General features: G+C 38.5%; 1 protein-coding gene across 10 annotated transcripts; it reads right to left on the reverse strand.

Annotated features, from left to right (window-relative positions):
• Nucleotides 1-6,342: 6,342 nt before the first annotated feature.
• Nucleotides 6,343-24,800, reverse strand: GEN1 (GEN1 Holliday junction 5' flap endonuclease). Of its 10 annotated transcripts, XM_052705207.1 has the most exons (16): nt 24,670-24,774; nt 24,296-24,493; nt 22,822-23,028; nt 20,090-20,276; nt 19,032-19,208; nt 18,003-18,113; nt 16,206-16,279; nt 15,625-15,716; nt 14,685-14,835; nt 14,535-14,571; nt 14,353-14,433; nt 12,587-12,717; nt 10,854-10,915; nt 10,164-10,307; nt 8,894-10,046; nt 6,343-8,551 (listed from the first exon to the last, which is right to left on the reverse strand). In XM_052705207.1, exons 3-16 carry the CDS (start codon nt 22,980-22,982, stop codon nt 8,542-8,544), a joined length of 2,571 nt encoding a protein of 856 aa, XP_052561167.1. In that variant the 5' UTR covers nt 22,983-23,028; nt 24,296-24,493; nt 24,670-24,774; the 3' UTR covers nt 6,343-8,541. The 10 variants fall into 10 exon arrangements, with proteins under 10 accessions (XP_052561167.1, XP_052560791.1, XP_052560704.1 ...); XM_052704831.1 differs by having other exon boundaries at nt 6,343-10,046; nt 24,744-24,800; XM_052704744.1 differs by having other exon boundaries at nt 6,343-10,046; nt 24,324-24,493.
• Nucleotides 24,801-24,813: the final 13 nt, after the last annotated feature.

Consider the following 24,813-nt stretch of genomic DNA (forward strand, 5'->3'; position numbering starts at 1 on the left):
ATCAGTAACTGAATTTTCAAGTACTTTCAACATGAAGTTAACTCTTAGATTGTAGGAGCATCTTCTAGTTGAAAGGGAACAAAAAGACTCTGCAGACTTAGTAGGGACTCCCTATTATAATGCATATAATGTAAGCTAACATTTACATAGTCCCTGCTTCTTTCTATATACTTCAGACACTAGCTTGTCAACACTCATTACACAGCTTTAAAAAGACTTCTAAGCGTTCCTTAGGGCAGCCAGAACCTCCCAAACACAACATGCAGCGTGAAGCCAGCTCCAAGCATCCCCAAGCTCCATCAGGCTTTCTTCCTCCAAGAACCTCCATGTGTCCCTATGAGGACAGGCTGAGAAAGCTGGGGCTGTTCAGCCTGGAGAAGAGAAGGCTGTGAGATGACCTGATAGTGGCTCCTCTTAAGGGGAGCTACAGGAAAGAGGGGCACAGACTCTTTAGCAGGGCCTGTGGTGATAGAACAAGTGGAAATGGCCTCAAGCTTAAAGAGGGAGATCAAGATTAGTTATAAAGAAAATGTCTTTTACAGTGAGGGTGGTGAGGTATTGGAACAGGTTGCCCAGAGAAGTGGTTGATGGAGACTTTCAAGGCTCAAACCCTGGGCAACCTGACCTAGCTGTTGTGTCCCTGTTCATTGCAGGGGAGTTGAGTTAGATGACCTTTAAAAGTCCTTTCCAACTCTAAGAATTCTCTGATTCTCTGATTCTAAGTGTTCTCTTCTTTCAGAAGGAGAGCTCAGCTTGGAGAAATAACATGTATTATTTGGACAGGAAGAAATTTCATCCCAGAACTTTTTAGTTAGTTCCTCCCTTAGGAATCAGGTCTGAGATGAGAAGAAAATGAATTCCTAGCATGTGGATCTGGAATTCACCGTTACAATACAGCAGAGGAAACAACTGTTATATTCAATTTTACAATCATGAAGGATAGAGTGATCTCATTTCAAATGTTCAGATGAGTTCCTGCTGAATCCTATGAGTCCCTTCTTACTTCAGGGTAAGACAGTAAACACTACTATGAACATCGTTTATATTTCCTATGGTTTACTCTTGATTTTGCTCACATGCACTCACGATCTCAATAAATCTCTGATTTTATTTCCAGGCTTCCTCTTCCAGCTGGAGGTTGCTTTCACACCCAGATGATCACCTTCCCTTTCTGGTCTAACAACCAAGCAAAAAATATTATTTAAGAGACAACTCCATGGCCATCTTTTCTCAGGTTTGCTAGGTGACAAAATTCTCAGTGTCATACACTGAGATGTGCCCTGTTAAGAGTAATTTCACCCAGACAGAAGCAGCCAATCCTCCTGTCTGGATGGACATTATATCAGAATCTCTAATTGTTCAAAATTTTCCATGAGGACTTGCTCTAGCTTGAAATGAAATCTAATAAAATAAGTTAAACATACTTTTTTTCTTGCATGGTATTAGGGCCACTCAAATTCAGCAACAGAATTGCAATTTTGGGTGACTTTTGGGTAATTTTTGGCTATTTTTTTCTAGTGTATTTCTTCCAAGTGACTCAGAGCCGTGGGAGCCCCTGGATGCTCCACCTGGCAAAATGTGGGTGTAGGTATCTGCCAGGAGGGAGAGACAGCACTGGAAGGAAAAGATCAAAGCCCTATAAATGTGTCAAACTTTCAAATGCAAATCACCTGCCATAACTCTGCTGAGAACAAATCCTTCATTATCACCATTCTGTGAAGGGCTTAAATTAGCCTGAATTGGCTGGCAAGAACAAGAAAAAGAAAGCCATTTATCTTCCTGTGAGCTTTATTACCTTCGGATTTATTTGGCTAATGGTCCAATAACTCACTGATCAGAATATCTGCATAACGAATACTTCAAATGATCCAAAAATACAATTTTGGATTTTGATCACATGAGGTTATTAAAGCAAGACCTGTGGCAATGGGTTATTACAGTGTCAAAAAGAGTCTTCACAATATGTTATTCTTTTTAATTGACAAACTATGAGCTGCTGAGATCTACACACTAACAATTATCCTCTGGCTTCTTTTCTATGGGGCTGAACTAAAATTAGGGGATTCCGCTAATGTGCATTCCCTAACCATGTTCTCTGGACACATACCATATCCATTCTTATTTTAGATTGCCATTATTTTGAAAACCTAACTAATTTCTTAGTGAAAAAAAATACATTTCTTTCCTTCCTACTTTTTAAAATAGAATCATAGAATCATTAAGGTTGGAAAGACCACTAAGATCATATAGTCCAACCATCAACCCATGCCTGTGACTCTAGCCCATGACCCTCAGTGCCACCTCTCCATGGTTCTTGAACACCTCCAGGGATGGTGACTCCACCACCTCCCTGGGCAGCCTGTTCCAATGCATCACCACTCTTTGTAAGAAGAAATTTTCCCCAATAACCGACTTGAACCTCCCCTGTGCAACTTGAAGCCATTAGATGTCATGCTGTCACTGTTACCTGGAAGAAGAGGCCCACCCACACCTCGCAACAACCTTCCTCTGGGGAGCTGTAGTTTAAAAAATAGACTAAGGCACATTAAGTATTTGATTAACTGACTTGAAGAGGAAGAGTTTAAGAAGTACTGCACAACATTTAATGCTGATTCATAAGGGGAAATTCTAGCACTTCGCTTTGTTAAATTAACAATTGCAGTGAGGTTTTCTTAAGAGAGCATTATTGGGATCCTTGGAAGAAGATGCACCCTGATCAGGAAAATCTTGGTCAGGGTAGAGAAAGGTCTGAGGGGTGCTGAATGGAGACCACTCAGCAAGCACCTCCATGAGGGTCAGGTGAGGCTGACCAGAGCATCTGGGGTGGTAATTTCTGCACAGATATCTTGCACCTCGCTGGTTCTTCTGTTGGTCATAGTTTGGATATATTCCCCAACTGATACATCCCCATCCCCACAGTGACCCACATGAGTCACACTCTGAATGATCAGTTAAATACAATTTACAAAACATGTCTTTTCCCCAAAGGAAAGTAACAAGGTTATATGTGTTCAAACAAGAAGGCTTTGTAAGGTGATACAGATACTTACATGCATGCCACAACAGGAGGACTCAGCTGCTCTGAAGCTTTTCCCTGTTCACTGTCACCAAGTCTACCACAAAGTCTTGGGCTTGCAGTAAACTGGGCCTGGCAGTTGGAGGATATTTGTGACCGTTGAGAGTAATTTATGTTGAATTTGTGTTTAACGACATCCCAGCACAAAAGGTGGTGGGTTTTTTTTTGTTTTTTTCTTTGCTTGTTTTTAACACACTGGTTAAAAAAAAAAAAAAGACAAAAACCTTCACTTACTGATGTTTTACAGGATGAACATCCAGTCATGAACAAGTTGTAGTAAGATACACAGATATACATCACAGTTGTTCTAAGGAATATAATTTTCTTGAAGGAATTTTTCTGTACAATAAAATCCCTTCAGGCAAGACTTACAAGCTCATTTTATAGTTACATTCTTCAGATTGTCAACATGGGGAGAATATCCTGCCTGTAAGACTTTAGCGCAGAACATACAAAGGGTGATTTTTATTTGTTCATGCAATTTGTTAGGCTGCTATATGGAAATCAATCAGTTATTTATAGGATGCTCTAAAGCCTACCTTTCATAGCACTAACACCAGAGATAGCAACATGGAAGGTGCTGGCAGAGTGATGCTGGAGAAGGCATTTTGGGGGGGAAGAAAAGCAAAACCTGACTTTTACATCTTAAAAAAATCAGCATGTGATTTATCATAGTGTTTTCTTGTGGTACTGCCAAAAAAAGAACATCTTAAATCAGGACAACTGAAGAACACATGCTCTATGCTTTTTTTTTTTTTTTTTTAATATGCTAACAACTGAAAATAGCATGTCTTTACAAACCACAGACAAAAAATGGAGTTTAATTCTGCTGGCAACTGATCATCAATGGTATTCATCAGGGGTCAGATCCTGATCTGGATGAGGGGACTGAGTGCACCCTCAGTAAGTTTGCAGATGACAAAGTTGGGAGGATAGGTTGATCCACCTGAGGGTAGGAAACACTCCACAGAGGAATCTGGACTCCTCTGAGTTGATGGACTGAGGCCAGCTCTAAAGGTTCAATAAGACCATGTTCCTACACAACAACCTCATGCATCACTACAGGCTCAGAGCAGAGTGGCTAGAAAACTGCAGAGGGAAAGGCTCTAAGGGGTATTAACAGCTGTCTAACCATGAGCCAGCAGTACACTCAAGAAGGCCAACACCATCCTGGCTTGTATCAGAAACAGTGCAGTCAGCAGACCAAGGAGATGATCATGCCCCTTGGTGCAGGTGAGGCTGCACCTCAAGCACTACATTCAGTTTTGCACCTCTCATTACAAGAAAGACACGGAGGCCCCGGAGAAAGGCCACGACAAGCCTGGAGCACATCTTATGGGGAGCAGCTGAGGGAATTGCTCAGACAGAAGAGGTTCAGGGGAGACCTTAGTGCTCTGTACAACCAGTTGAAAGGAGGTTGTGGTGAAGGAAGTGCTGGCCTCTCCTCCCAAGTAAATGCAATAGGACAAGAGGTAATGGCCTTGAGTTTTGCCAGAGAAGGATCAGGTTGTAGTTTAAGAAAATTTTTTTCTCAGAAAGTGGCAATTCATAGGAACAAGTTGCCCAGGGAAGTGGTGGAGTTGCTGTCTCCAGAGGCATTCAAGAAACTAGGAAATGTGACATGGTTGAATGGGGATAGGTCAATGGCTGGATGATATGATGGCAGGGGGGTTGGTCTCAATGACCTCTAGAGGTCCCTTCCAACCCCTACAATTCTGGGATTCTAGAGGTATTTTCCACCCTTAGTGATTCTATGATTCATCTAGTAAATTTTTACACCAATTTATTCAGAACAGACTGTGATTGAAGTTCCCCCTTCCTGTACCTGAGAATACCAATAGCCTGACAAAAAGCCCTTTCAAAAAGAATGTTTGTAGCAGCACATGCAATTTGGCTGAGCAAATAGCATTTTAAAATAAAACAAATGCTCACACACAGCTACTTCAACACCAATTTACTTTGCATTATAATTACCCGTGAAGCTAGCTTGTTGTATTTCAGTCAGGCATCCAATTTGCTTCAAATATCCATCAGTGCATGAGTGTAGTCAGCAGTTTCCTTTGAGCAAAATTTTCTAAGGATATCTGCCTTCCCAGCTATGCTTAGTGAACAAATCTCCCCAAACCCTACAAGGAAAATTCTTTCAGGAGACAAAGCTTTGGTTTACGGAACTTTTAAAATTTTTCTGGTTTTATTTATTAGTCTTAAATTCAGTTCAGTACCAGCAGTAACCACAGTGATGGATAGGAGGAAGAGAACTGTGCGAGAGTGGTTCTGTCACCTGCCATCATTCTGTTTTTCTTTTAACAGTTGTTTTCTTTCCTGAAGGGAAAAGCGCTAAATCTAGCGCTGAGTTTAGCCAGCAGCACTTAAGTTTGCAACAACTCCCAATAATATTCTAACTGCAGTTTCCCTTTTATCTACTGATACAACATGGCAGTGTTTGACACCTTTTTAGACTTGAAAAGACTTTATCTTGTCTCAAGTAGCAGCTGCCATTAGTCTCTTTCACCCCATCTCCCCAGTTTCTTTGTTATATAGTAGCATACAGCCAAGCCCATGCTAATCCTCAAAATTCAGCTTAGATACCTCATTCCCAAATTAGAAAATATTTCTGTCAACTGCATATTGATTTCATTGATCAATTCTGTTAAGATAAACACAATGATTTTGAACAAAATTCTTGTTAGCAGCATTTGAGAACATACTCAAGTACATCAGTAATACGTCCCAATGAAAACAAGTAAAAGCAATTGCAGCTCAGTAGTGGGCTATACAGAAAATAAGGATTTTTTGGATCATTTTCCACGATATATACATACATATATATACATATATACATATATATATATATGTATTATATATATTTATATATATATATATATATACATATATATATATATATATATATATATATATATTTTCCCCTATGTGTACATTCCCTGTATCAGTACTTTATGACTTTCTGGTTGATTTCCCCATGGAACTGAAATAGAATCACACGAAGACCCCTAAACATTCCCCCTTGTTAACACACGTTATATAAGTGTTCTATGTTAAAGTAGATGTACAATATTGCTTTTAAAATGGAAATAATGGTATATATACTGCTAAGACAGAACCTAAATTTCTGGTCCGTGTTACTCCAGGTATCAACTAAGAGTGACACCCTCATCAGGAGTGATACACCTGATACAGCTTAGGGAGTGCTTTCATAGGAAATCTTTCAGGGAAGTATTTAAAGAATGCATCTCACCTGCTCCATCTTCACAGCAGACATAGTTTTATTGCTTTGTATGAAGCATCCTGATACAGACTGTTTTGGCTGACCAGGATGGATAAATGAAAACATATTCAGTGGTAACAGGCAGATGTGTTACATTCACTTCTACTTGCAACCAGTTCAGCATAATCTTTTAGGAATATTTTCTGCAGACGTTATCTGTTACACTGATTCAATATGTTTAAACATTTTCTTCACAAATGTGAGAGCCTGCAAAGCAGTCAGCGTTGACACTTAGAACAGCTCCAAGGTAGAGAAATTGGCTCTAATCCTCACATTGAGTAAATTACGATAAGGTGAGAACTCCAAATGCATTTAAACTGTGATCTCCCCTCTGCAAAGAATCACAAAGCTGTTGATACCCCCAAGGATAAATGTTCCCATGTTGATTTGCTGCAGTGAGCAGAAATAGTGTGAGAGGTGGTATCCTATGCAGTTATTTTCAAATCTATTCCACTGCAGTTCTTACAAGACCATGAGTGCACCTCATTTCTGACTTTCACAATCCATAAAATACAAATTTGTTGTTAATTATGGCACAGTATTTTTGTAAAATCCTTCAGTAAGGCAGTCTTTCCAGAAATCTGAAAAGCAACAACAACAAAAAACTCCTCCAAAAAATATAGCTTACCACCAGCTTTAAACAAAAATCTAGAGCACAGAAATTCACAAAGTATGGGTAAAAATTTATGATCCTTCCAGTAAGTACAGTGCTGATATTTTATTCCTGAAAATTCAAGCTGCTGATCAGAACCTTCAGTATTCAAAAATCAGCAGCAAGAAAGAAACAGGATCAAACAAATGTGTTTTTCCACGCACGCGCACACACACACACACACACAGTCCGTCCACAATTGACTGGAACATCTGGAATCTCCCCCTTTCTTATTTGCAGCTGACTGCTACTCTGATTCTCCATAGCGTTTCTGTTCTTTCAGCTATATGCTCACATCATCTGGGTGGTGAGCCTCCAGAAGACGTTTCCAATAGTTCTGGAAGCTTTGCTCATCTATATAACTCATTTTTCATTTAGAAAATTTACTACAGATCAGCTTCTGCTACTTGCCATAGGCCAAACTAAGAAGTTACCAATTTTACTAACTACAGATTATATTATCTATTTCTTTAAACACAGCCAGAGTTTTGCTTCTTAACTTCTAAGGTTTCTGCCTTTGTAAGAAATAATTGATTTTTTCATTAGTGCATGAATAATATAAACCAAGGAGAATATAAACCCTGCATTTAAGATGGGCCTTCATTCTGGCCAGAACAAAGAAAAATTATGAATTAAGTACAGGTAAGGAAGAATTTTCTAATAAGCTTGAGAAGGCAGTTTTTTTTTTGTTTATGATCAGTTTGCTTGACTATTAAGAGGAAAGAAAAAACACCTTCAAAAATCAATTGCATTTAAGTTCTCGCTGTAAGATAAAACATTTACAATACACGATACTCTTCAGAGAGCCTGCAATACTGTTATCATATTTTGATTTTCTGTATTTAACCTTTCTCTTCATATACATGAACGTTAGATGAAATTGCATACCACATGTAAATTAAAAATGCCCTAGCTTAGAAACATGTGGTTAAAGCTGCCATCAAATTTTCTTTAATAGCAGAAGCGACAGCCACAAAACCAGAATATTCTTATATGGCTTATTCATTTGGAAGGTGCAAACATTCAAAGAGGTTTATTATAGGGCACAGCATATTATAAATTTAGCTATGCCCAAACATACACCGCAGCATGTCTTCAGATGACCTGTTAGAAATAATCAATATATCCAGCATCCCATAATTTGAAAAGCACAGTTTACACTAGCAGAATTCACTCAGTGGGGCAGATTTGAAAGTTCCAGCTGTAAAGTGCTGTGCTGATTTGCCTTATTAAACACATCCAATAACAGGCATTTTTTGCTAAGTCTGTTTGTATAAGCAGAAGGACTAATAGCCTTAACAACCTGGCAGGGAAAAAAAGACTTCATAATTCAAAAGTACCAATCCTGCTCCCTTGTATACCAGAGTCTGTTGTTTACTCATTCAGAACATAACCAAGCCCATAATATCTGATTTAGTACCTTTGTCATCATTTTAGTTTCAAACTTCAGCACCAGTATGAAGTATTTCACAACACTTCTTATTCATCATGAATGTTTGCACTCCAGTCGACATAGCACAGGAGAAACTAAAGAGCTCTGTAAGAAGTGAAGTTTCAGAGTTAATCGTTACCGTAATTATTTTTATGAGCAACCTAATTACTTTTGAGTCTTCTTTTTAGTCTTTCAGACAGGGGAAGGGGACTGTCTGCCCACGAAGAAATCAGAACATCACTGTCAACTTGTGCAGGACAGGAACCTGTGCCCTGAAACAGTTGTTCTGAACTTTGGAAACAATCAATTTCAACTACAGAGGAATTTTTTGGAGATACTTCCAATGACAAATTCCCACCAACTTGCTTAAAATTGGTGGTTTTCTCCATCCCTTTAATTACAAGTGCTGAGTCACTGCTGGTACTTTTGCCACTAGCAGTGTTATACCTTTTCTTCGTAAAAGTTTTTTTTAACTGGCCAGGGTTCAGTTGCCTTTTCTTCTGCTTACATATTGGATTTTTATTCATGTTCCCATCATCACTGTCCTCGCTAGAAGAGCATTTGCTCTGACACACACTCTTGAAAGAAGTTTTCCAAGCAGTCTGAGTACAAGTTTTTGTTATGTTATGGACAGGAACAACATTTGCTGGCAAAGGAAGAGGCAGCGGAAGCACTTCACACACAGTATGCAACGGCTCTGTTGTTTGCCTGTTGGGGACTCGAGATGTTGAGCAGCTCATAATACAGTCTTTCTGCATCATTTCATGCTGGGTGCCGTTTTCTTTAGAAACAGGTGCACTGGATTCATTTGCACAGGTTTCTGGGAACACGTTTTTAGTGTCTCGTGCTAGTTTATTTAACTGACACGAGGAAGAGAAATAATCTTTATCAAGTTTCAATGCTGCTTCTGTGTGCTTAAAATGTTTGAAAGACTCCAGCTGCATTACATCTTCTGGCAGCACAGACTTTGATGGAACAGAAGTCTTCTTAAGTATACGCTCACTTAAAGACAACTTCTGAAGTTGTTCCATGTGGCCATCCCAAAGCAAATCATCAGCACTATCAGAATGATCTGGATCTGACTGTGCAGCACCAGAATACTGCAAGCTATTTTTCACTGTTCCGTGATGCAGTGGATATGAACGTTTTACGCACGCAGTCAAATCGGGTGCCGGATCACAGGTATTACACCCATGGGTTGGTGAAGTGCTGAAGAAGGTTCCTTTCCCATCAGTGCTGCTCAGTTGTAGATCAGCCCTTACAGAGGATGACACTCCCGAGTTCTTAGTAAATTGTGCTGGCACTACAGATGAGTCAGTCAATGTATTCTTTAAGTGCAAGAAAGGTGATGCTGTCTGAGAAAGTCCAACTGATTCTGACATTTGAACAGATGTTACACAAGAAGCTGCAGTTATCTCTGGATCTTTTGATTCCGTGCTTCTCTGGCATATCTGATACTCAGGTGGAGTTTTTCCATCAGATGTGTGGTCTGGCACAGGAACAACTTCACACTCAGACTTGAAATTCATTTGAGACAGAAAATTGGTAACTTCACTATAAGCATCTGATAACTCCTTTTCTTTTGGTCTGTTTTTCTTGTCTGAAAGAAAAAAAAAAAAAAGCATACAAACATTGTATTTCTCCCACCATTGAGCAATATTTACTTTTGTTTCTTGTACTTTGGTAAGGTCCCTAAGACAAAAATTTTTGGACTTACTTTTCTGTTTCTTTGCCAGAACTTCTGACTTTTCCATTTGGTAAAGAGCAACAACATCTGGATAAGCAGCCTGAAACAAAGGCTGCTCTTCTATTGTAACTACATACAACTCCACAGGCTCATCTTCTGCATCAACATAGTGTTCTATCAAAATTAATGAGTTTATATTAGAAACATATATACAAATATTTCAGAGGATGGAATGAGAAAAAAGTATTTGAGTGTAAGGAAGATATGTAAAGAGACAAATAGCACAAGGTTTGAGGCCTAGCTATGGCACAGCCGTTTGCTTTCTGACAAGCTCCCATGTCATACAGACACACTGAGGACTGAAGTCTGTCATCATGAAACAAGACATAACATGACATGAAAAAGAGTCCAGATCTTATTAACCAGAAAAAATAATTGGAAACCAAGCCTCTTGCTTTCTGGATTAAGTGGTTAAAATGGTTGTTTTTTCGTTTGTTTGTTTGTTTGGGGGAAGGTGTTATTTATGTGGTTTTGTCTTAATTTTCAGCATTGCTCTTGGTTTCAGGGTATCTGAAATGTGACATTTTCTTTCACAGTACTGTTTTCCCAATCTTATTCATACATCTCTTATCATAATGCTATCAAACTATTTTCCTCTTTAAGGAATGCTTTTTTCTATGAATTAGACTGTTCAATAATTAGCACAGAAACAATTCCAACCTGGTTTTTCCCACTCAATTTCAAAACAGGGAACTCCATTTTTAACACGTGTCTTGACTATTCTGCAAGAAAAGAAAGTAACATATTAGATGATTTTGTCTGAACAAGAAATGAGGAATCTAAGGGAGAATCTAAGATACCTAAAAATATTTCACTATTTTAATTTATAATGATTCAGAACAGAAGAAAATAATGTCTGTAGCAGTGAACTTAGCATAGCATTATAAAAATATGCTTTTTTTTTTCTTTTAAATGCACAAGTTGTATACTAAAATTTTGGCTCTAGATATTGAATAGTGATTATTCATTTAAGAGAAATGACACTGCTCCGAGTAGCATAACTGGAAATCAGAACTGTTCTGAACACATAACCCTAATGCAAACTTCCACAAGCATCAGTTTGTTATCTTCAACTATGCCACAACTGTTGCCACAGACAGTAATTTGAACAGATGTTACTGTTCACATATTTTGCATAAAAGCATGAAGTAAGATAGTAAACAGGGCTGTCATTAAGACAGAATGTGAACTGAACAAGGGCAGTCAAAGTTCCTACATGTAAAGAGGTTGGTGCTTTCTCATTACTATGTTTTTAAACAACTGAAAAGAAAATAAGATCAAGATCTGACTTTTAAACTCTTGAAACACTAGACAGAAACATAAACAGAACATATCAATTTTTTTATTCAAAGCAAAATATCAGTAACTTGTCTAATCAACTCATTAAAAAGCAGCCTCCAAACATCACACTCAATCCAGTCACTCTTCTGTAAGATAATGCTAAACAAAACAGCTTCTTCACAAGGAACACTTTAACAGACTATCAACCCATCAATCCAAAAGAGATGATGCCATACTGACATTGACTTCTTTTTGTTTCCAAAAATTAAAGTCCATAAAAAACTGCACAGCACCAAGAAATGGAATGACAAATAAACCTTACAACAGAAGAAAGTAGATCCCCCCAGAACAACCTCTCAGGAAGTTAAATAATTTCTTTCACACTGTGAAGTTAAGCTTAGCTACCTTTTGCCAACAGACACTGTAGATTCTTAAAAGTTTACATAGGCTTAACAAAATATTAGATCATTTAAAAGATCCACTGAGGGCTGACAGATCAAAATGATACCAACTCTGGCCCAGAGAATTCCTGAGTAATGGAAACTGGATGCCGGGAAAATACTGAGATGAAAATTGTTACTTGCATCGCACTGTTTTTCCTGCTATCCATTTTAAGTACCCAGGATCCACGGCCATGTCAGTAATGACAAAGGACTGAACTTTTTTGAGAGAAGGGGTAGCAGAAACAAAATGGAAGGCAATAATTTCACTAGACACAACTGAGTATGCAGATGTTTATTTATAAGTCCATGCTTGTATCTTTTAATCACTGAAGTCAATCAAAATTGACTAAGTATCTGAGAAGTAATCCCTTAAAAGGTAAACCTCATGTGCACAGACCCAAAGAAATAGAATGGAATAGTAAGCATAGAAGAAAGCAGGCTCTGTTGGAACATAAGAAAACTACTGTATGTACAACTTTGTGCAGCAGCAACATATATAATAATATGTCCATTTAAATTTTTAACTCTGTTCAAAATGAGCACATAGCTTGAATCAGAGAGGAAAGAAAATAATTACATTTTTGTAAAAATAAATAAATAAATAAATAAATAAAAATTCCTCCAGCAGCAGAAGTAAAATATTAGGTTGAAGAACACCTGTTGCCTTACCGAATTGCCTGCAGTTGCTTTGAATCAATGTATCCAGATTTTCTCTGGATCATATCATAACGCGTCAGCAGCACTAATAGCTTTTTACAAGCATAATGCTTTGTCCATTCCATCTTCTCAGAAGCAAATATCTGTTAGTGTAAAGCAAACAAAAAAAACCCATGCTTTAAAACTTGCTTACTCTGTTAGATATTAAACTTCAACAGCTGTAGAGTAGAAACACAGAACTAGATGCTTTAAACATGTAAGTTAAAGAAACACCAAACATTATCTCACTACCAAGTGGAGGAACACTTATCTCTGTAAATGAACAGATCTACTTGCTGCCAGTAACAAATTGAAGGAACAGTGATGTGAAAGAAAAGTCATGTTCCAGATGGCCATGCAGAGCTGTCACACTGTGACAAGCTAGGGCTACTAGTTAGAGCCAAAATGGCAGTCCATGGGGTGGTGACACGTGAATTCCCCACTAAGAAAAAGTTCAGGATGGAGCCCTCATTGGGTCACTGATGTGATCTTTTGGGATAGGAAAGCAACGACACTTCTAGATTTCCTGCAACCCAGACAGAGCATCAACTCTGACTGCTACATCATGATGTTGACTAAGCTGAAGGCTCCAACTTCCACAGCCAGGCCAGAGAAGATGACAACACAATAAAGCCAGGTCCATACCAGTTTAAAGATCATGGAACTCTTTGCCAGTCTTGGCTGGACTGTCCAGATTTGGCACCTTCTGACTGCCATCTGTTTAGGCCAGTCAAAGACAGACTGCATGGGCAGTTTTCCTAGCAATGATGCTGCCATAGCAGCTGTGAAACAGTGGGTCACCTCTGCTGGTGCAGATTTTTTACTAATGCAGCATGCAGGTTCTTGCTAATTGGTGGCGAAAATAAATAGCCAATAGTGATGATTATGTTAAAAAAAAAAAGTGCTTTGTAGCAAAAAATTTGCTCTATCAAACCATGGCATTGTGCTCTTTGTAGCTAGTGCAGTTTGCATGAAAGCAAGCAGTAGGCATTACTTTTGGTGCAAACCCTGTATGTCACTTCTGAGTTTTGAGCACTTGGAATTGAAGTGCCTCTGTACCTGGAAGGTGGTAAGATTGTGCTAAATACAGGCCTGCCATTTTCTGGGGGAAAATATGCATAATTCAGAATAAATGTTTCTGCTTGTTATGTATAGAAGCTGGCTGCCTCTGTGATACCAATAAATTATTATTAAAAAAAACAAAACACACAAAACAAAACACACAAAACAAAAAAAACCCCACACAACCAAAAACCTCAAAGCCTGCAAATGTAACTTGAGTTACCACATATATATGCTGGTAAGAGGACAAGGCAAACGTGAGTAAAAACCAAGAGCCACACCTGTTAAAACCTTTACGAAAGGGGGGAGAAAGTTAACATTCCTGAAGCATTATGCCTCATAAACACACCGTATTTTATACACTAGAGATGATCCAATGCTCAGCAATCCACTCCAGTAATGCTAGACAATGAAAAATGAAACAACGGGAAGTGACCTTTTTTCCAAGTTACTATACTTGAGCTCTTCTATATGCCTATTTACATCAACTAATTTTTCACAGTTGCCAATTTTTGACTTTCAAAAAGAATGAGGCGTATTAAAGGCTGTGACAAGGTACTTTCATTATATTTCCTGTAGAATTACCAACGGGGGGGGGGAAAAAATCACAGATGACTTCCCTAAGGGAAAAAATAAGAAAATCCATAGAGCTGAATATTCAATGTTTTCACATATACCTGAAATGACAATAAATTTGGCCTTCTGCATTCCATTATCTTGTTCAGTTTATTCTTGTTTACAAGAAATTCTTGGATAACCTTGAGATAAAAAACAGAAAAGAGGCAGTTGAAGAAAGGGCAAAAAACCTGAAATTTCAATTAATTGATTTGGAAAATTAATCTTTAACTAGGCTTCTTACCTCAGCGAATGGAAAGCCTTCACAACTTTTAGCTTTTCTGCAGGTAAAACAAATGTGTTAGAAACTGAATAACAAATAGGAAAAACACACATTTTAAATGCTCACTCTGCACATGAAAGGGAAAGCAGTTTCTTTTCAAAACATTCCTACTTTCTGATATTGTCCTCCACTGCACTTGCTTGTTTCACTTGCTCTAACTGATGCCATTCACAAGGGCAGCAGTATTTGGAGTCACTGGGTTTGCAGTATCTAGTGCTGTCACAGAATTTACATCCACTGCGCTCATGTTCCTTGTATGATCCTATAGAAGATGCACAAATCACGATGAGAAAGGAGGTTTTAGAAACCCCCAAAAACAATATTAGCAATAAAAAAAATAAAGGTCAGAACACAAATGAATAACAGCTGTAAGCATATCTGAGTATATTAGCTATATAACTACCATAAAAACTGACAAAAATAATGTGTTATTTTTAAAAAATTATTTTCTTAAGACTGTCCCTAACTGTTTCAGACCTTGTGCTGAGGAATTTACCATAAATGAATGCTGCAGAAGTAGCATGGGACATTTTGACAAAATAATAAGTAAAGGAGACATTAGACAAGCTTCTTCCCTCTTCTCATTACCATCCAAAGCAATACCTTTAAATGAGTTCACTGAAGAAACTACAAAAACGAGGTTAGGACTAATTTATTTTGAAGAAAAAGCTACAACAAAATCCAGCAATGGCAGTGGGTTCAGTCCTCATGCAGAGTCAGTTTAGGGAGGAGAAAAAGGAAGTTGCTTGCCATTACAGAGTGCTGTTTTTAGTGACACTGCTAAAAAGGTAAATATCTGGGATCACACAAATGCACTGTATTAACATTCTGCTATCAACTGGTTTCACATTTCAGAAACGTCACTTGCACCCTCAAAAAGTCTCCATACAGATACACAGTGCAGAAAATGTGCAGTCAGAAACTGAATGACAAGAAAAGCATTTTGTAATGCTAGTCACAAAAATTCAACCAGCCAATGACCCCAACATCCAGAATCAAGAGCAAACAAATGATTAAGCTAAAAATAAAATTCTACACTTTCAACACTGACCTGGATGATGGCAGTCAGAACAGTGCACTACTCTTTTAACAACCAAAGGTGGATTATTATCATGCTCAGATTGTTCTTTCCATTGCTCAAACCTATCGGAGTGATATTTAAAGGATTAAGAAATACTTTATACTTTCATACTTAAAATCAAACACCCAAGTAGGCCTTTGCACTTCTCAAGTATTTGCTCAAGAAGTATTTCTTAAGTTAAGAAACTAGATTATTTGTTTTGCAAGTATATCCGTGGTGGATTATGAATATTGACATGCACATTAAGATAACAAACACAGAAAGCATTTAGAACCTCATGTCCTAATCCCAAACCAGCTAAAAAATAAGAATTATCAGTCCTTGTGACTTCTATTCCAATGCAACAGCATACTCTAAAGCTGGGTGTGGATTTAAAACAATCCACAAGTTCACAAAGCACACCATGCAATTCATTTAGGCAAACAACAATGCAGCCACTTGACTCTCAAAAAATTAAAAAATATTACTAGCATTGTGTTGGAGCTGAAGCCCATACCAGAAAGTATGTGAACTAAAAGCACTTCAGCATACAGGGTAAACTTTCACTTTACCTTTGCAGTAAATTTTGACCTCTCAAAGTCTCAATTAATTTTAAAGCTTGTTCTTTTCCAACTCCTGGAACACCCTATAGAGACAGAAATATGAAACATTAAGAAATGGACACATGCAGTACACATATCTTTACTGCCTTTCTAACATTGTGAAATGTTAGAAATAACAGAAATAACAGACTAACAAAAAACAATCCCAAGGCACTGAGCTAAACTGAGAAAAATACATATATTTTTTACAAAATTATGAATAGAAATGGCAAAAGACTGGAGCTACGCAATCAGCGTGACTCACAAGATGCACAGAACAGCCTTATCCTCAAAAGCAACTCAGATTAAGTCACATGTTTTCCTGTTTCCTACTGTCTTTTTCCTGCATTTTCCAACCCCGTTCTTACTCTTTTTCTCCCTCCTATCTGAAACTGGACTCCACATGCTTGCCAGCTATGTGCCAGCCAGCCAGCTGAAACTCTTCATAATAGTTTTGGAAAGACAAAGACTCTCTATCTGAAGTCAAAATGCTGGAAACTCGAGGAGAAAAAAAACCAAAAAAACGACAACAGCAAAAAGCTTTCAGTCACAGGAGAAAAAGCAGCTTTATGGCAAGGAAACCTCTAAAACGAGTTTTTTAGCTGATAGGTGATATACAGTGAATAGTGCAGAAGCATTTTCTGAAAGTTAATTAAAAATCTCAAGCCTTACATAAGTTCGCCTCTTTCCTTGTTTGATTTTGAAATTTACATTATTACTTCTGCAGTACACATGCCCTATATGGGAAAACAGACTACCACTACAGGTAATGGATGTGTAATGAACAAAGCAAGTGCAGTTATATTCAGGTAAGTGATGAGGTAAGTATTCTCACTTACCTGATCTGCCAATCCCCACATCTGCTGCACTCCTGCAGTTCAGCTTTCCTTAGAAGTTCGTATAATTGTTTGCTTTGCTGGGCTGCAGCAACTCAAGACTGGCCTGGTGCTACATAACTGTGCCATTTTAGGACTATGCAAGAACTCAGCATACCAGCAGCTGCTAAGTGCATTACAGAAACTACTGATAAGCCACTATTTTCAGCCCCTCCCCTCCTCAGTAGAGTTTCTTTTGTGATAATGAAGTGTTTACAGATTACTACAGCAGAAGCAAGTCTCGTTAAAGAAAAAAAGAGGAAAGAATTAGAGTGATGCACTCTACCTGTTGCTTAAAAGGACAGATTTATTAAATTGAAACACCATGATTTAAGAGTTAACTTAGACAACCAGAATGGGAGCATTATTGTCTGTGGTCATCATATGATGGATTGTACAGAAATAAAGTTTCATCCCCTTTCCTTTCCATTCCAAAACTGCTCAAAGCCTCAACGACAACAATCCAAGAGCTTTCAAGAAGGAAAAAAAAAAAAGAGACTTTTATTTAGAATGAATTAATTAAGTTCTAAGTTCTATCCAGAATGAGTGTTACTACTAACCGCAGTTCAAACAATGACTACTAGCTATCCCAAAGGACACAGTGTTTTTCTCATTTTCCTCAGCTACTATGTCAGGGTTGTACTATAAGTGCTAACGGGCAGTTCTCATGTTTGCTCAGTATCATTAAACTGAACTTTCACACAATGGAGATGAAGACTGAAGTCAGGATGAACACATCAGATTTAGAAAGATTAACGCTCCACTTTGATCACCTTAAACTATCACAAAAAATTATGACTTATTAAGCATCTGCAGTCTCAGCAATCATGTATTGCACACAGTTCTGTAAGCATGTGAAGTCTTCCTTGATATGCTGTAAGTAATTGCTTACCTTTGGAAGATAATCACAACCCAGAAGAACAGCTAGTCCAATCAAAGACTCTCTGTCACAACCAAGCTTCTCCTTAATAGAGGACATTGTGTAGCAATCAAGATGTGACTCCTGAAAAAGACATTTATCATTTATTTCATTTCTGTGACACCAGGGAAGGAACTGCCATGTCTGCAGTTCTACCCTACAATGGGTCTACCCTACAAAATACAGAAGAGTCTGACGGATAAATCCTATAAAGCAGCAATTAAAGTTTATAATGTAGCACATGGACGCCATGAGAATAACAGCACTTCTAGAATTTCAAGCTGCAAGCATGGATACCAACTATTTAAAAACTACCTTTTAGATAAGAAATACCAACCCAATCTCCTTTTTCCTTCACTTTCATTGTAGGTTTACCAGGCAAAACACATTAAATCTTTTCTCTGATTTACAGAGAAAGTGTCAACTAAGAAAATTTGGTTCTGCCCGTTTTAGAAAAAACACACTCTTAATAAACATTTTCAGCTCAAGGTATAAATTGTTTTTTACTGAATGATCACAACAGCCTGTTAGTTACAATACAGATGCATAATCTCTCTCCTATTCATCATTTAAGACTAAGAGCATTAACGGTAAATATATTTGCAATGAGTAAACCAAACACGTACGATGCACACACACAGACCAGCCAGGAGGCTGACCACTCTACATACTCCAAATGGGGATTTATAGGAAGCAATTTCACTAAAATTCTCCACTGCAGAAGGAAAAAAAACATTGCTTATCTTTATTGCACACCATGGAACACCACAAACAGAGATGACAGTACTCTAAGTGATCTTCAGTTGTTCTGTTCTTAAACCCACTGTATGGATGTCCAAAATGTTTCCATCTTAAAGGACAGTAATAATCAACACAAACTAGTAGATAAGCATGATATCCAAGCAATTGCTTTGAGGGCCTCCTTTTAATTTCCATGTACATTTTTGGGATGACTCTGATGAGCCGGCAAGATCCCCTTTTGATCCTACTGATGTACGTTACCTTAGAGGTCATGGCAAAGTTCCTATAAACTGTTTGAGCTCCATATAAGAAAACATCTCCATCATTGGTAATGCACCCATCAACACTGCCTTTTGCATTCAGGTAAGCACACATTGCTTCTGCTTCCCCAGCTGCTTGAACCCATGGGACACCTAAACACTCCAGCAGCTGGAGGCACTAAGTAAAAGAATCCAAAAGAAAATGTACATTGAATGTTAGATTATATCCACTTATTAGCATGTATTTTGTCAGTTTATATGTCCATTCTGAAAGAGTATATATAAAACATTATATCAATACAATTGCTTTACAAAAGTATCTTACTGCAATAGTCAAAAGAAATACTCAACTAAGACCATTAACTACAGATTAATACATTATACATTAATTACACAACATGGTTAACACTTACTCCTTCACAAAATCTGACTACTCAGCAGTCTGTGCTGGTCCTAGATATGGGACAAACTGTCAGACTGTCCCAAAATATCAAGCACAAAATACAGTACTGTTGGCCCAACTAACACTGGACCACAATTAAAGACATACTGAGATAAATACAAACACATACTTTCTACAAGTTTGAGAACAGAACGTGAATATATTCAGCTACTGAAACCATGAGTCTACATACTTTATTTCACTAAACTCTGATTACACAAGAATGGCAAAACACCTGTGATAATGAATTAAAATGAAAATTACTGAACAGAAGTTCTTTGCAGACAAAGCTTCTCAGGTAATGCAACAGATTTCCAAGAATACACCAAATAACAAGGAAGCTGCATTTCTGTAATAAGCACTCAGTTCCACATGTGGCTCACTGCAGCATAAAACACAGAGATGCATCAAACAAGAAAACTGTTCTGATACTGCCACCCTACTGCAATAATCAACTGATGGAAAACACAACTGCAAGAGGCGTGCTCCCTCTAATTCCAAATACTGTTGAAATTTGTTCTGCAGAAAACTACTAATTCTTTTGAGTTCATCTTCAAACTGTTAAAGGTTTCTATCACGTTTAAAAAAAAAAGTACCAAGACACCCCAGTTACTCACCTCTTTCAAAATAGATTTAAAAAGAGATCTCCCTGTTCTTGCAGCCCCATGTTTGTTGGAAGCTCCGTATCGCACCTCATTTCTCTTACTCATGGTGTCTGCCTTCAGCTTGGGGGCCTCGCCTTCCATGACAAACACCAATTTAATCCCCATTGACGTGAAAAAAGAATACCGAAAAAACAGGTTTCTGCAATAAAGTAAGGTGTTCCAGAATTAAGGAAAACATCTAAAGAAATCAAGTTTCCTTACATCCCTCAGGCTACTCCAGGGACAGTCACACAATGATACACCACCTTAGGTTGGAAGGGTCCTTAAAGATCATCTAGTTCTAACCCCTTGCTGTGGGCAGGGTTTCCAACCTCTAGATCAGGCTGCCCAGGATCCCAACCAAAGCCTTCAGAGACAGAGCATTCAGAACATCTCTAGGCAACCTATTCCAGCACCTTGCTGCCCTCTGAGTAATAAACTTCTTCCTAAGATCCAACAAAAATCTCCCCTCTTTCAGTTCAAAAAAACCATTTCCCCTTATCCTATCACTATGACACCATGTAAAAATTCTCATAAGCTCTTGTAAGCTCCCTTTGAGTACTGGAAGGCCACAATGAAATCTTCCCAGAGCCTTCTCTTCTCCAAGCTGAACAAGCCCAGTTCCCTCAACCTTTCTTCATAGGAGAGGTGCTCCAGCCTTTTGATCATCTTCATGACCCTCCTCTGCACCCTCTCCAACAGCTCCATATCCTTTCTGCACTGGGGGCCCCAGGCCTGGATGCAACACTCCAGATGGGGCCTCACGAGGGCAGAGTAAAGGGAGACAATTACCTCTCCCTGCCCCTGCTGGCCACCCCTGTTAATGGAGCCCAGGATACTGCTGGTCTTCTGCGCTGCACAAGCAGACAGCTGGCTTACGTTCAGCTTTTTGTCCATCACGACCTCCAAGTCCTTCCCTGCAGGGCTGCTCTCAGAGAGTTCTACTAATTCTCTACTCTTACCTGAGACCGCCTCGACTCAAGTGCAACACCTTGCACTTGGCCTTGTTAAACCTCATTAGATTCCTGTGTCTAAGAATTTAGCTCAATCTTGGCTTGCTCTTCTTCTCCCATGATTTCCTTATTCCCAGGCAATAAAACTTATTTATTTTCTTGTCTTTACTTGAGGTTGTTTCACTACCAACTTGTAACAGCATTACAAGATTTCCAAGCAAATCCTCCTAAAAATACTCTTTGTCTTTACATTCTAAGAACCTGAAAAAATTTTAAAAGCCACATAAAATGCACTCTTCAAAATCTGCTTCCAAGTACATCTGCATTGATTGTTTTGTACCATTAAGCCCAAGTCTATCATGCTGGTATATCTGATGTAAATGACCAATACTGTTGTTACACAGATGCATAGATACCGTTATTACACCAACTTATTTCATATGGAAATACAAAATTCTTCCCACCATTGATGTACAAGACAGCAATAATTACCTGGTCTACAATAGCTATATTCAGAATAATCACATAGTATATGCCCTTCCCTATAATTCCTGGGTTAATCTTTCAAACAAGAGCAAGCTAACATTTATAACACTTCAATTGACACGGAAAGACCATTACTTTAGATTTAACTCTGTATAGTTGTTATGGGTAAAAGAGGATAAGCTGATCTCTTGAGGCAAGTTCTATTTTTATAACATATATATAAATCCAATTAAATAGTAGTTTCTCTAGAATACTTAGAAAAATAAGTTACTTTCCATCTACCTGAAATGGTATCTTTTTTTTTTTTTTTTTTTGGTAGAAATCCATCCATCCCTTCATTTCACTTTTGAAAGATTGTGCAAGGTATCTGGGCTGATGTTTCCATTCCACTGCATGTAAGACTTAATATCATAGAGAAGTGAAGAACTCATGTTAAGCTTCATTCTCTAGTTAATTATCCAGTCTTAGTAACAAAATGTTAAGAAGTGATTCTAAGAAGATACTAGTATTTCATATCAAAGAAACTCAACAGATGCCACAGAAATATCTAACAGCAGCTATTAAGCCAATATTCCTGTGCTGACCAGTAGCTGCTCATTTTTAAAAACCTGCATGTAGTTTCACAATACCTACTGTCAGCATCACTTGCACAAAACAGCACTCTCAGGTTATGGTTGCTTATACTTGCTCGTATAAATTGAAGACAAACTTCAATGTTGCTTTTAAGCCTGATGAATGATTTAAACACATTTACTTCAGTATGTGATCTAACTAGAATTCCAAATCATAAGCAAAATCAGGCTGAAGTACGCATGACTCCTGGTACATTATGACTCTACCAGCCTCCAAACAGCAGTCATAAACAGCTTAAATTTCCCTAGCAACTTCCAACACAGCCTCAGGAGTACATGGCAGTGAGTATGCTGACTTTTTTCTTGCAGCTTGATAACCTGTACATCATGCAGCATAGTACCACAGTAAGACTACTACAGCCTTGCTTGCAGGCCTCTCACCCATTGATGAGGCCTCAATAATGACACACCTGCTTCAACCAATTCTCCTGTTTGCAGCCATGCATTAAGTTGAATTTAACCAGTACGACTGTGCCTTCATTTCAAACCCTTTATGTACACAGCACAGGTTATAATAACAGAATCAAAGCAACACAGTAATTTGAATATTGGAGCTAACGAGTCATAAGTTCAGAACAACTAAATCATACAGTTCTAGAACATTTTGTTACAGTTATCTATATGGATACCATACCTCAGATGTGGCTTGGTAACTACTCCGATCATCTTTTTAACAGTCTGTGCTTCACAAACCCACAGACTTAAATCGACAGCAAGTGTCTTTCCTTTGAGACTACTCAAGCTTACAGGCTGCCTCACAGGCTCCAGGATTTGCCACAGATTAGTCACTCCCATTGTTCTACCTTCTTCGTTGTCAGCAGGAAGGTTTTAGCTTTGAAGACTAAGGAAAATAAAATATTTTCATCAAATGAAACAGGACATACTATGAACGTTAAGACCAGAACACAAATACCCAGACATTATCAGTTTTGGTTTTAGGAGCAAAGAACACACAAGCACTCTACAGATGGTTTATTACTTGGTACCTTCATTGCATTACATATTATCATTTCTAACAGTCTGAATGTAAAAACAACCATAATACAATATAACACAATATAAATTCAACTGAAACAAGTAAACCAAGCTATAAATTACTTCTAAAGTATCCCACACATAACTAAATTCCAAGTCTTATTTAAAAAGAAAGAAAACAATACCCACACTCTCCAAGGAAGTTCCTTCAAAAAACCATTTTTGAAGTTGTAACAGCATAACTCCAAGAACATGTTAACGTCTCTCTTCTTGCTACTTTTACTTTTTTAATGTGTGACTGGCTCTAAAGTACCTCTAAGGAACACCAGCTGATAACATACATCCCCTAGGCAGTACATTTCTTTGTCTCTTATTTTTTTTATGCAGCTGTCATCCATATTACTCCATTACTGTTTCCTTTTCTTCACTTTTCCTTGGATAGTTCTGGTTTTCATATCTTGCTGCTTCTATATGAAGCCTCTGACTTGTAAAAGAGAGGGAAAACCCTCACAGTATCCATTTATTCCTGCACTGCCTTATCACATCAAGTTTGCCTCATGCTTATTTAAGTTTCTCTCAATTCCCTCAATATCAAAAGACAGAAATAAGATCTCAAATATTTTTATTTCTTGTGTCCAGAATTTGAAACTGTACACACACAAAGAATACACTTCCCTCTTTTCGAAACTGACTTGATGAACTCTGACTTGCTTAAGACACATGAGGACATTGTGATATAATTTTGTTGCCTCTTGTGAGCAGAGCCACATCAAAATCAAGAAGCTTCCTCATCCAACACCTGGCACAAGTCTCTCCTTGCAAGTTGTTTTGTACTGCTTTAAAACAAGGCAGCCATTCAGGAATGTAACACTTCTACCACTGCAGGCATTCTATACTTTTTTTTTTTTAAATCATATTCTCAAAGAAAGCTTTACCATCAACACAAATTGCGTTTCTGTAATCCTTCAAACACAAAACCCGGTTTTAGTCGTACGCACTCAAGGCATAACACAGTAAAATTACCTTGCTGCTGTTATGCCTCAGGATATAAAATGAGTTAAAATTAGGAAAAAAGCAAACAAACACGCAGCGTTACTTCTTGAAGCACAGAGCGATCCGTTTCTCCGACGTACCAGGGGAAACCAACAGACGCACACAAACCTTCTCCAAAGACACGTGGGGATGCAACGGAACGACAGAAAGGGGCATCCTTCGGTCTCACAGAGATGGAGGCTTCTAAAGACAGAGGCTGACCCTGGTTTCCTTTCTACATGCAGACGAATCGCCGGCGATAAGCACAGCATCGTAAGATCGCTGGCAGGAAACATAAACTAAAACACATAAAAAACACACACAAACCTTTTCAATGGAGCACAGCTGAGGCGTTCAGCACTCCGTCCTCCCGCCCTACAGCTGTGCCCACGAAGAAGCACTCCCTCCAATTTAAACACTTGAAACTCCCGCCTCGATCCAACCGCAGTCCCACACAAGCGCAGGGGCCGCCTACCCGCGTCCCGCCCGAGCCCTGGAACTCTCCTATCCGAGGACGCCGGCCACCATCCCTCCACCGCAGACGCTCACCCCGCACATCTCCGCTCCGCCCTCCCGAAAATGGCGGCGCACGGAAACGGCCCCTCGGCGGGCGGCGGGC

The sequence above is a fragment of the Tympanuchus pallidicinctus genome, unplaced genomic scaffold (assembly GCF_026119805.1).
Source record: "Tympanuchus pallidicinctus isolate F22 unplaced genomic scaffold, pur_lepc_1.0 scaffold1, whole genome shotgun sequence".
In the NCBI taxonomy this organism is placed as follows: domain Eukaryota; kingdom Metazoa; phylum Chordata; class Aves; order Galliformes; family Phasianidae; genus Tympanuchus; species Tympanuchus pallidicinctus.

Coding starts and splice junctions, on each gene's coding strand:
- GEN1 (XM_052704831.1), bottom strand. CDS start 22,982: ATGGGAGTGACTAATCTGTGGCAAATCCTGGAGCCTGTGAGGCAGCCT. Junction 16,280..18,002: donor GTTGTGATTATCTTCCAAAG/GTAAGCAATTAC, acceptor CTGTCTCTATAG/GGTGTTCCAGGAGTTGGAAA. Junction 10,047..10,163: donor TCTGGCAAAGAAACAGAAAA/GTAAGTCCAAAA, acceptor TTTTTCTTTCAG/ACAAGAAAAACAGACCAAAA.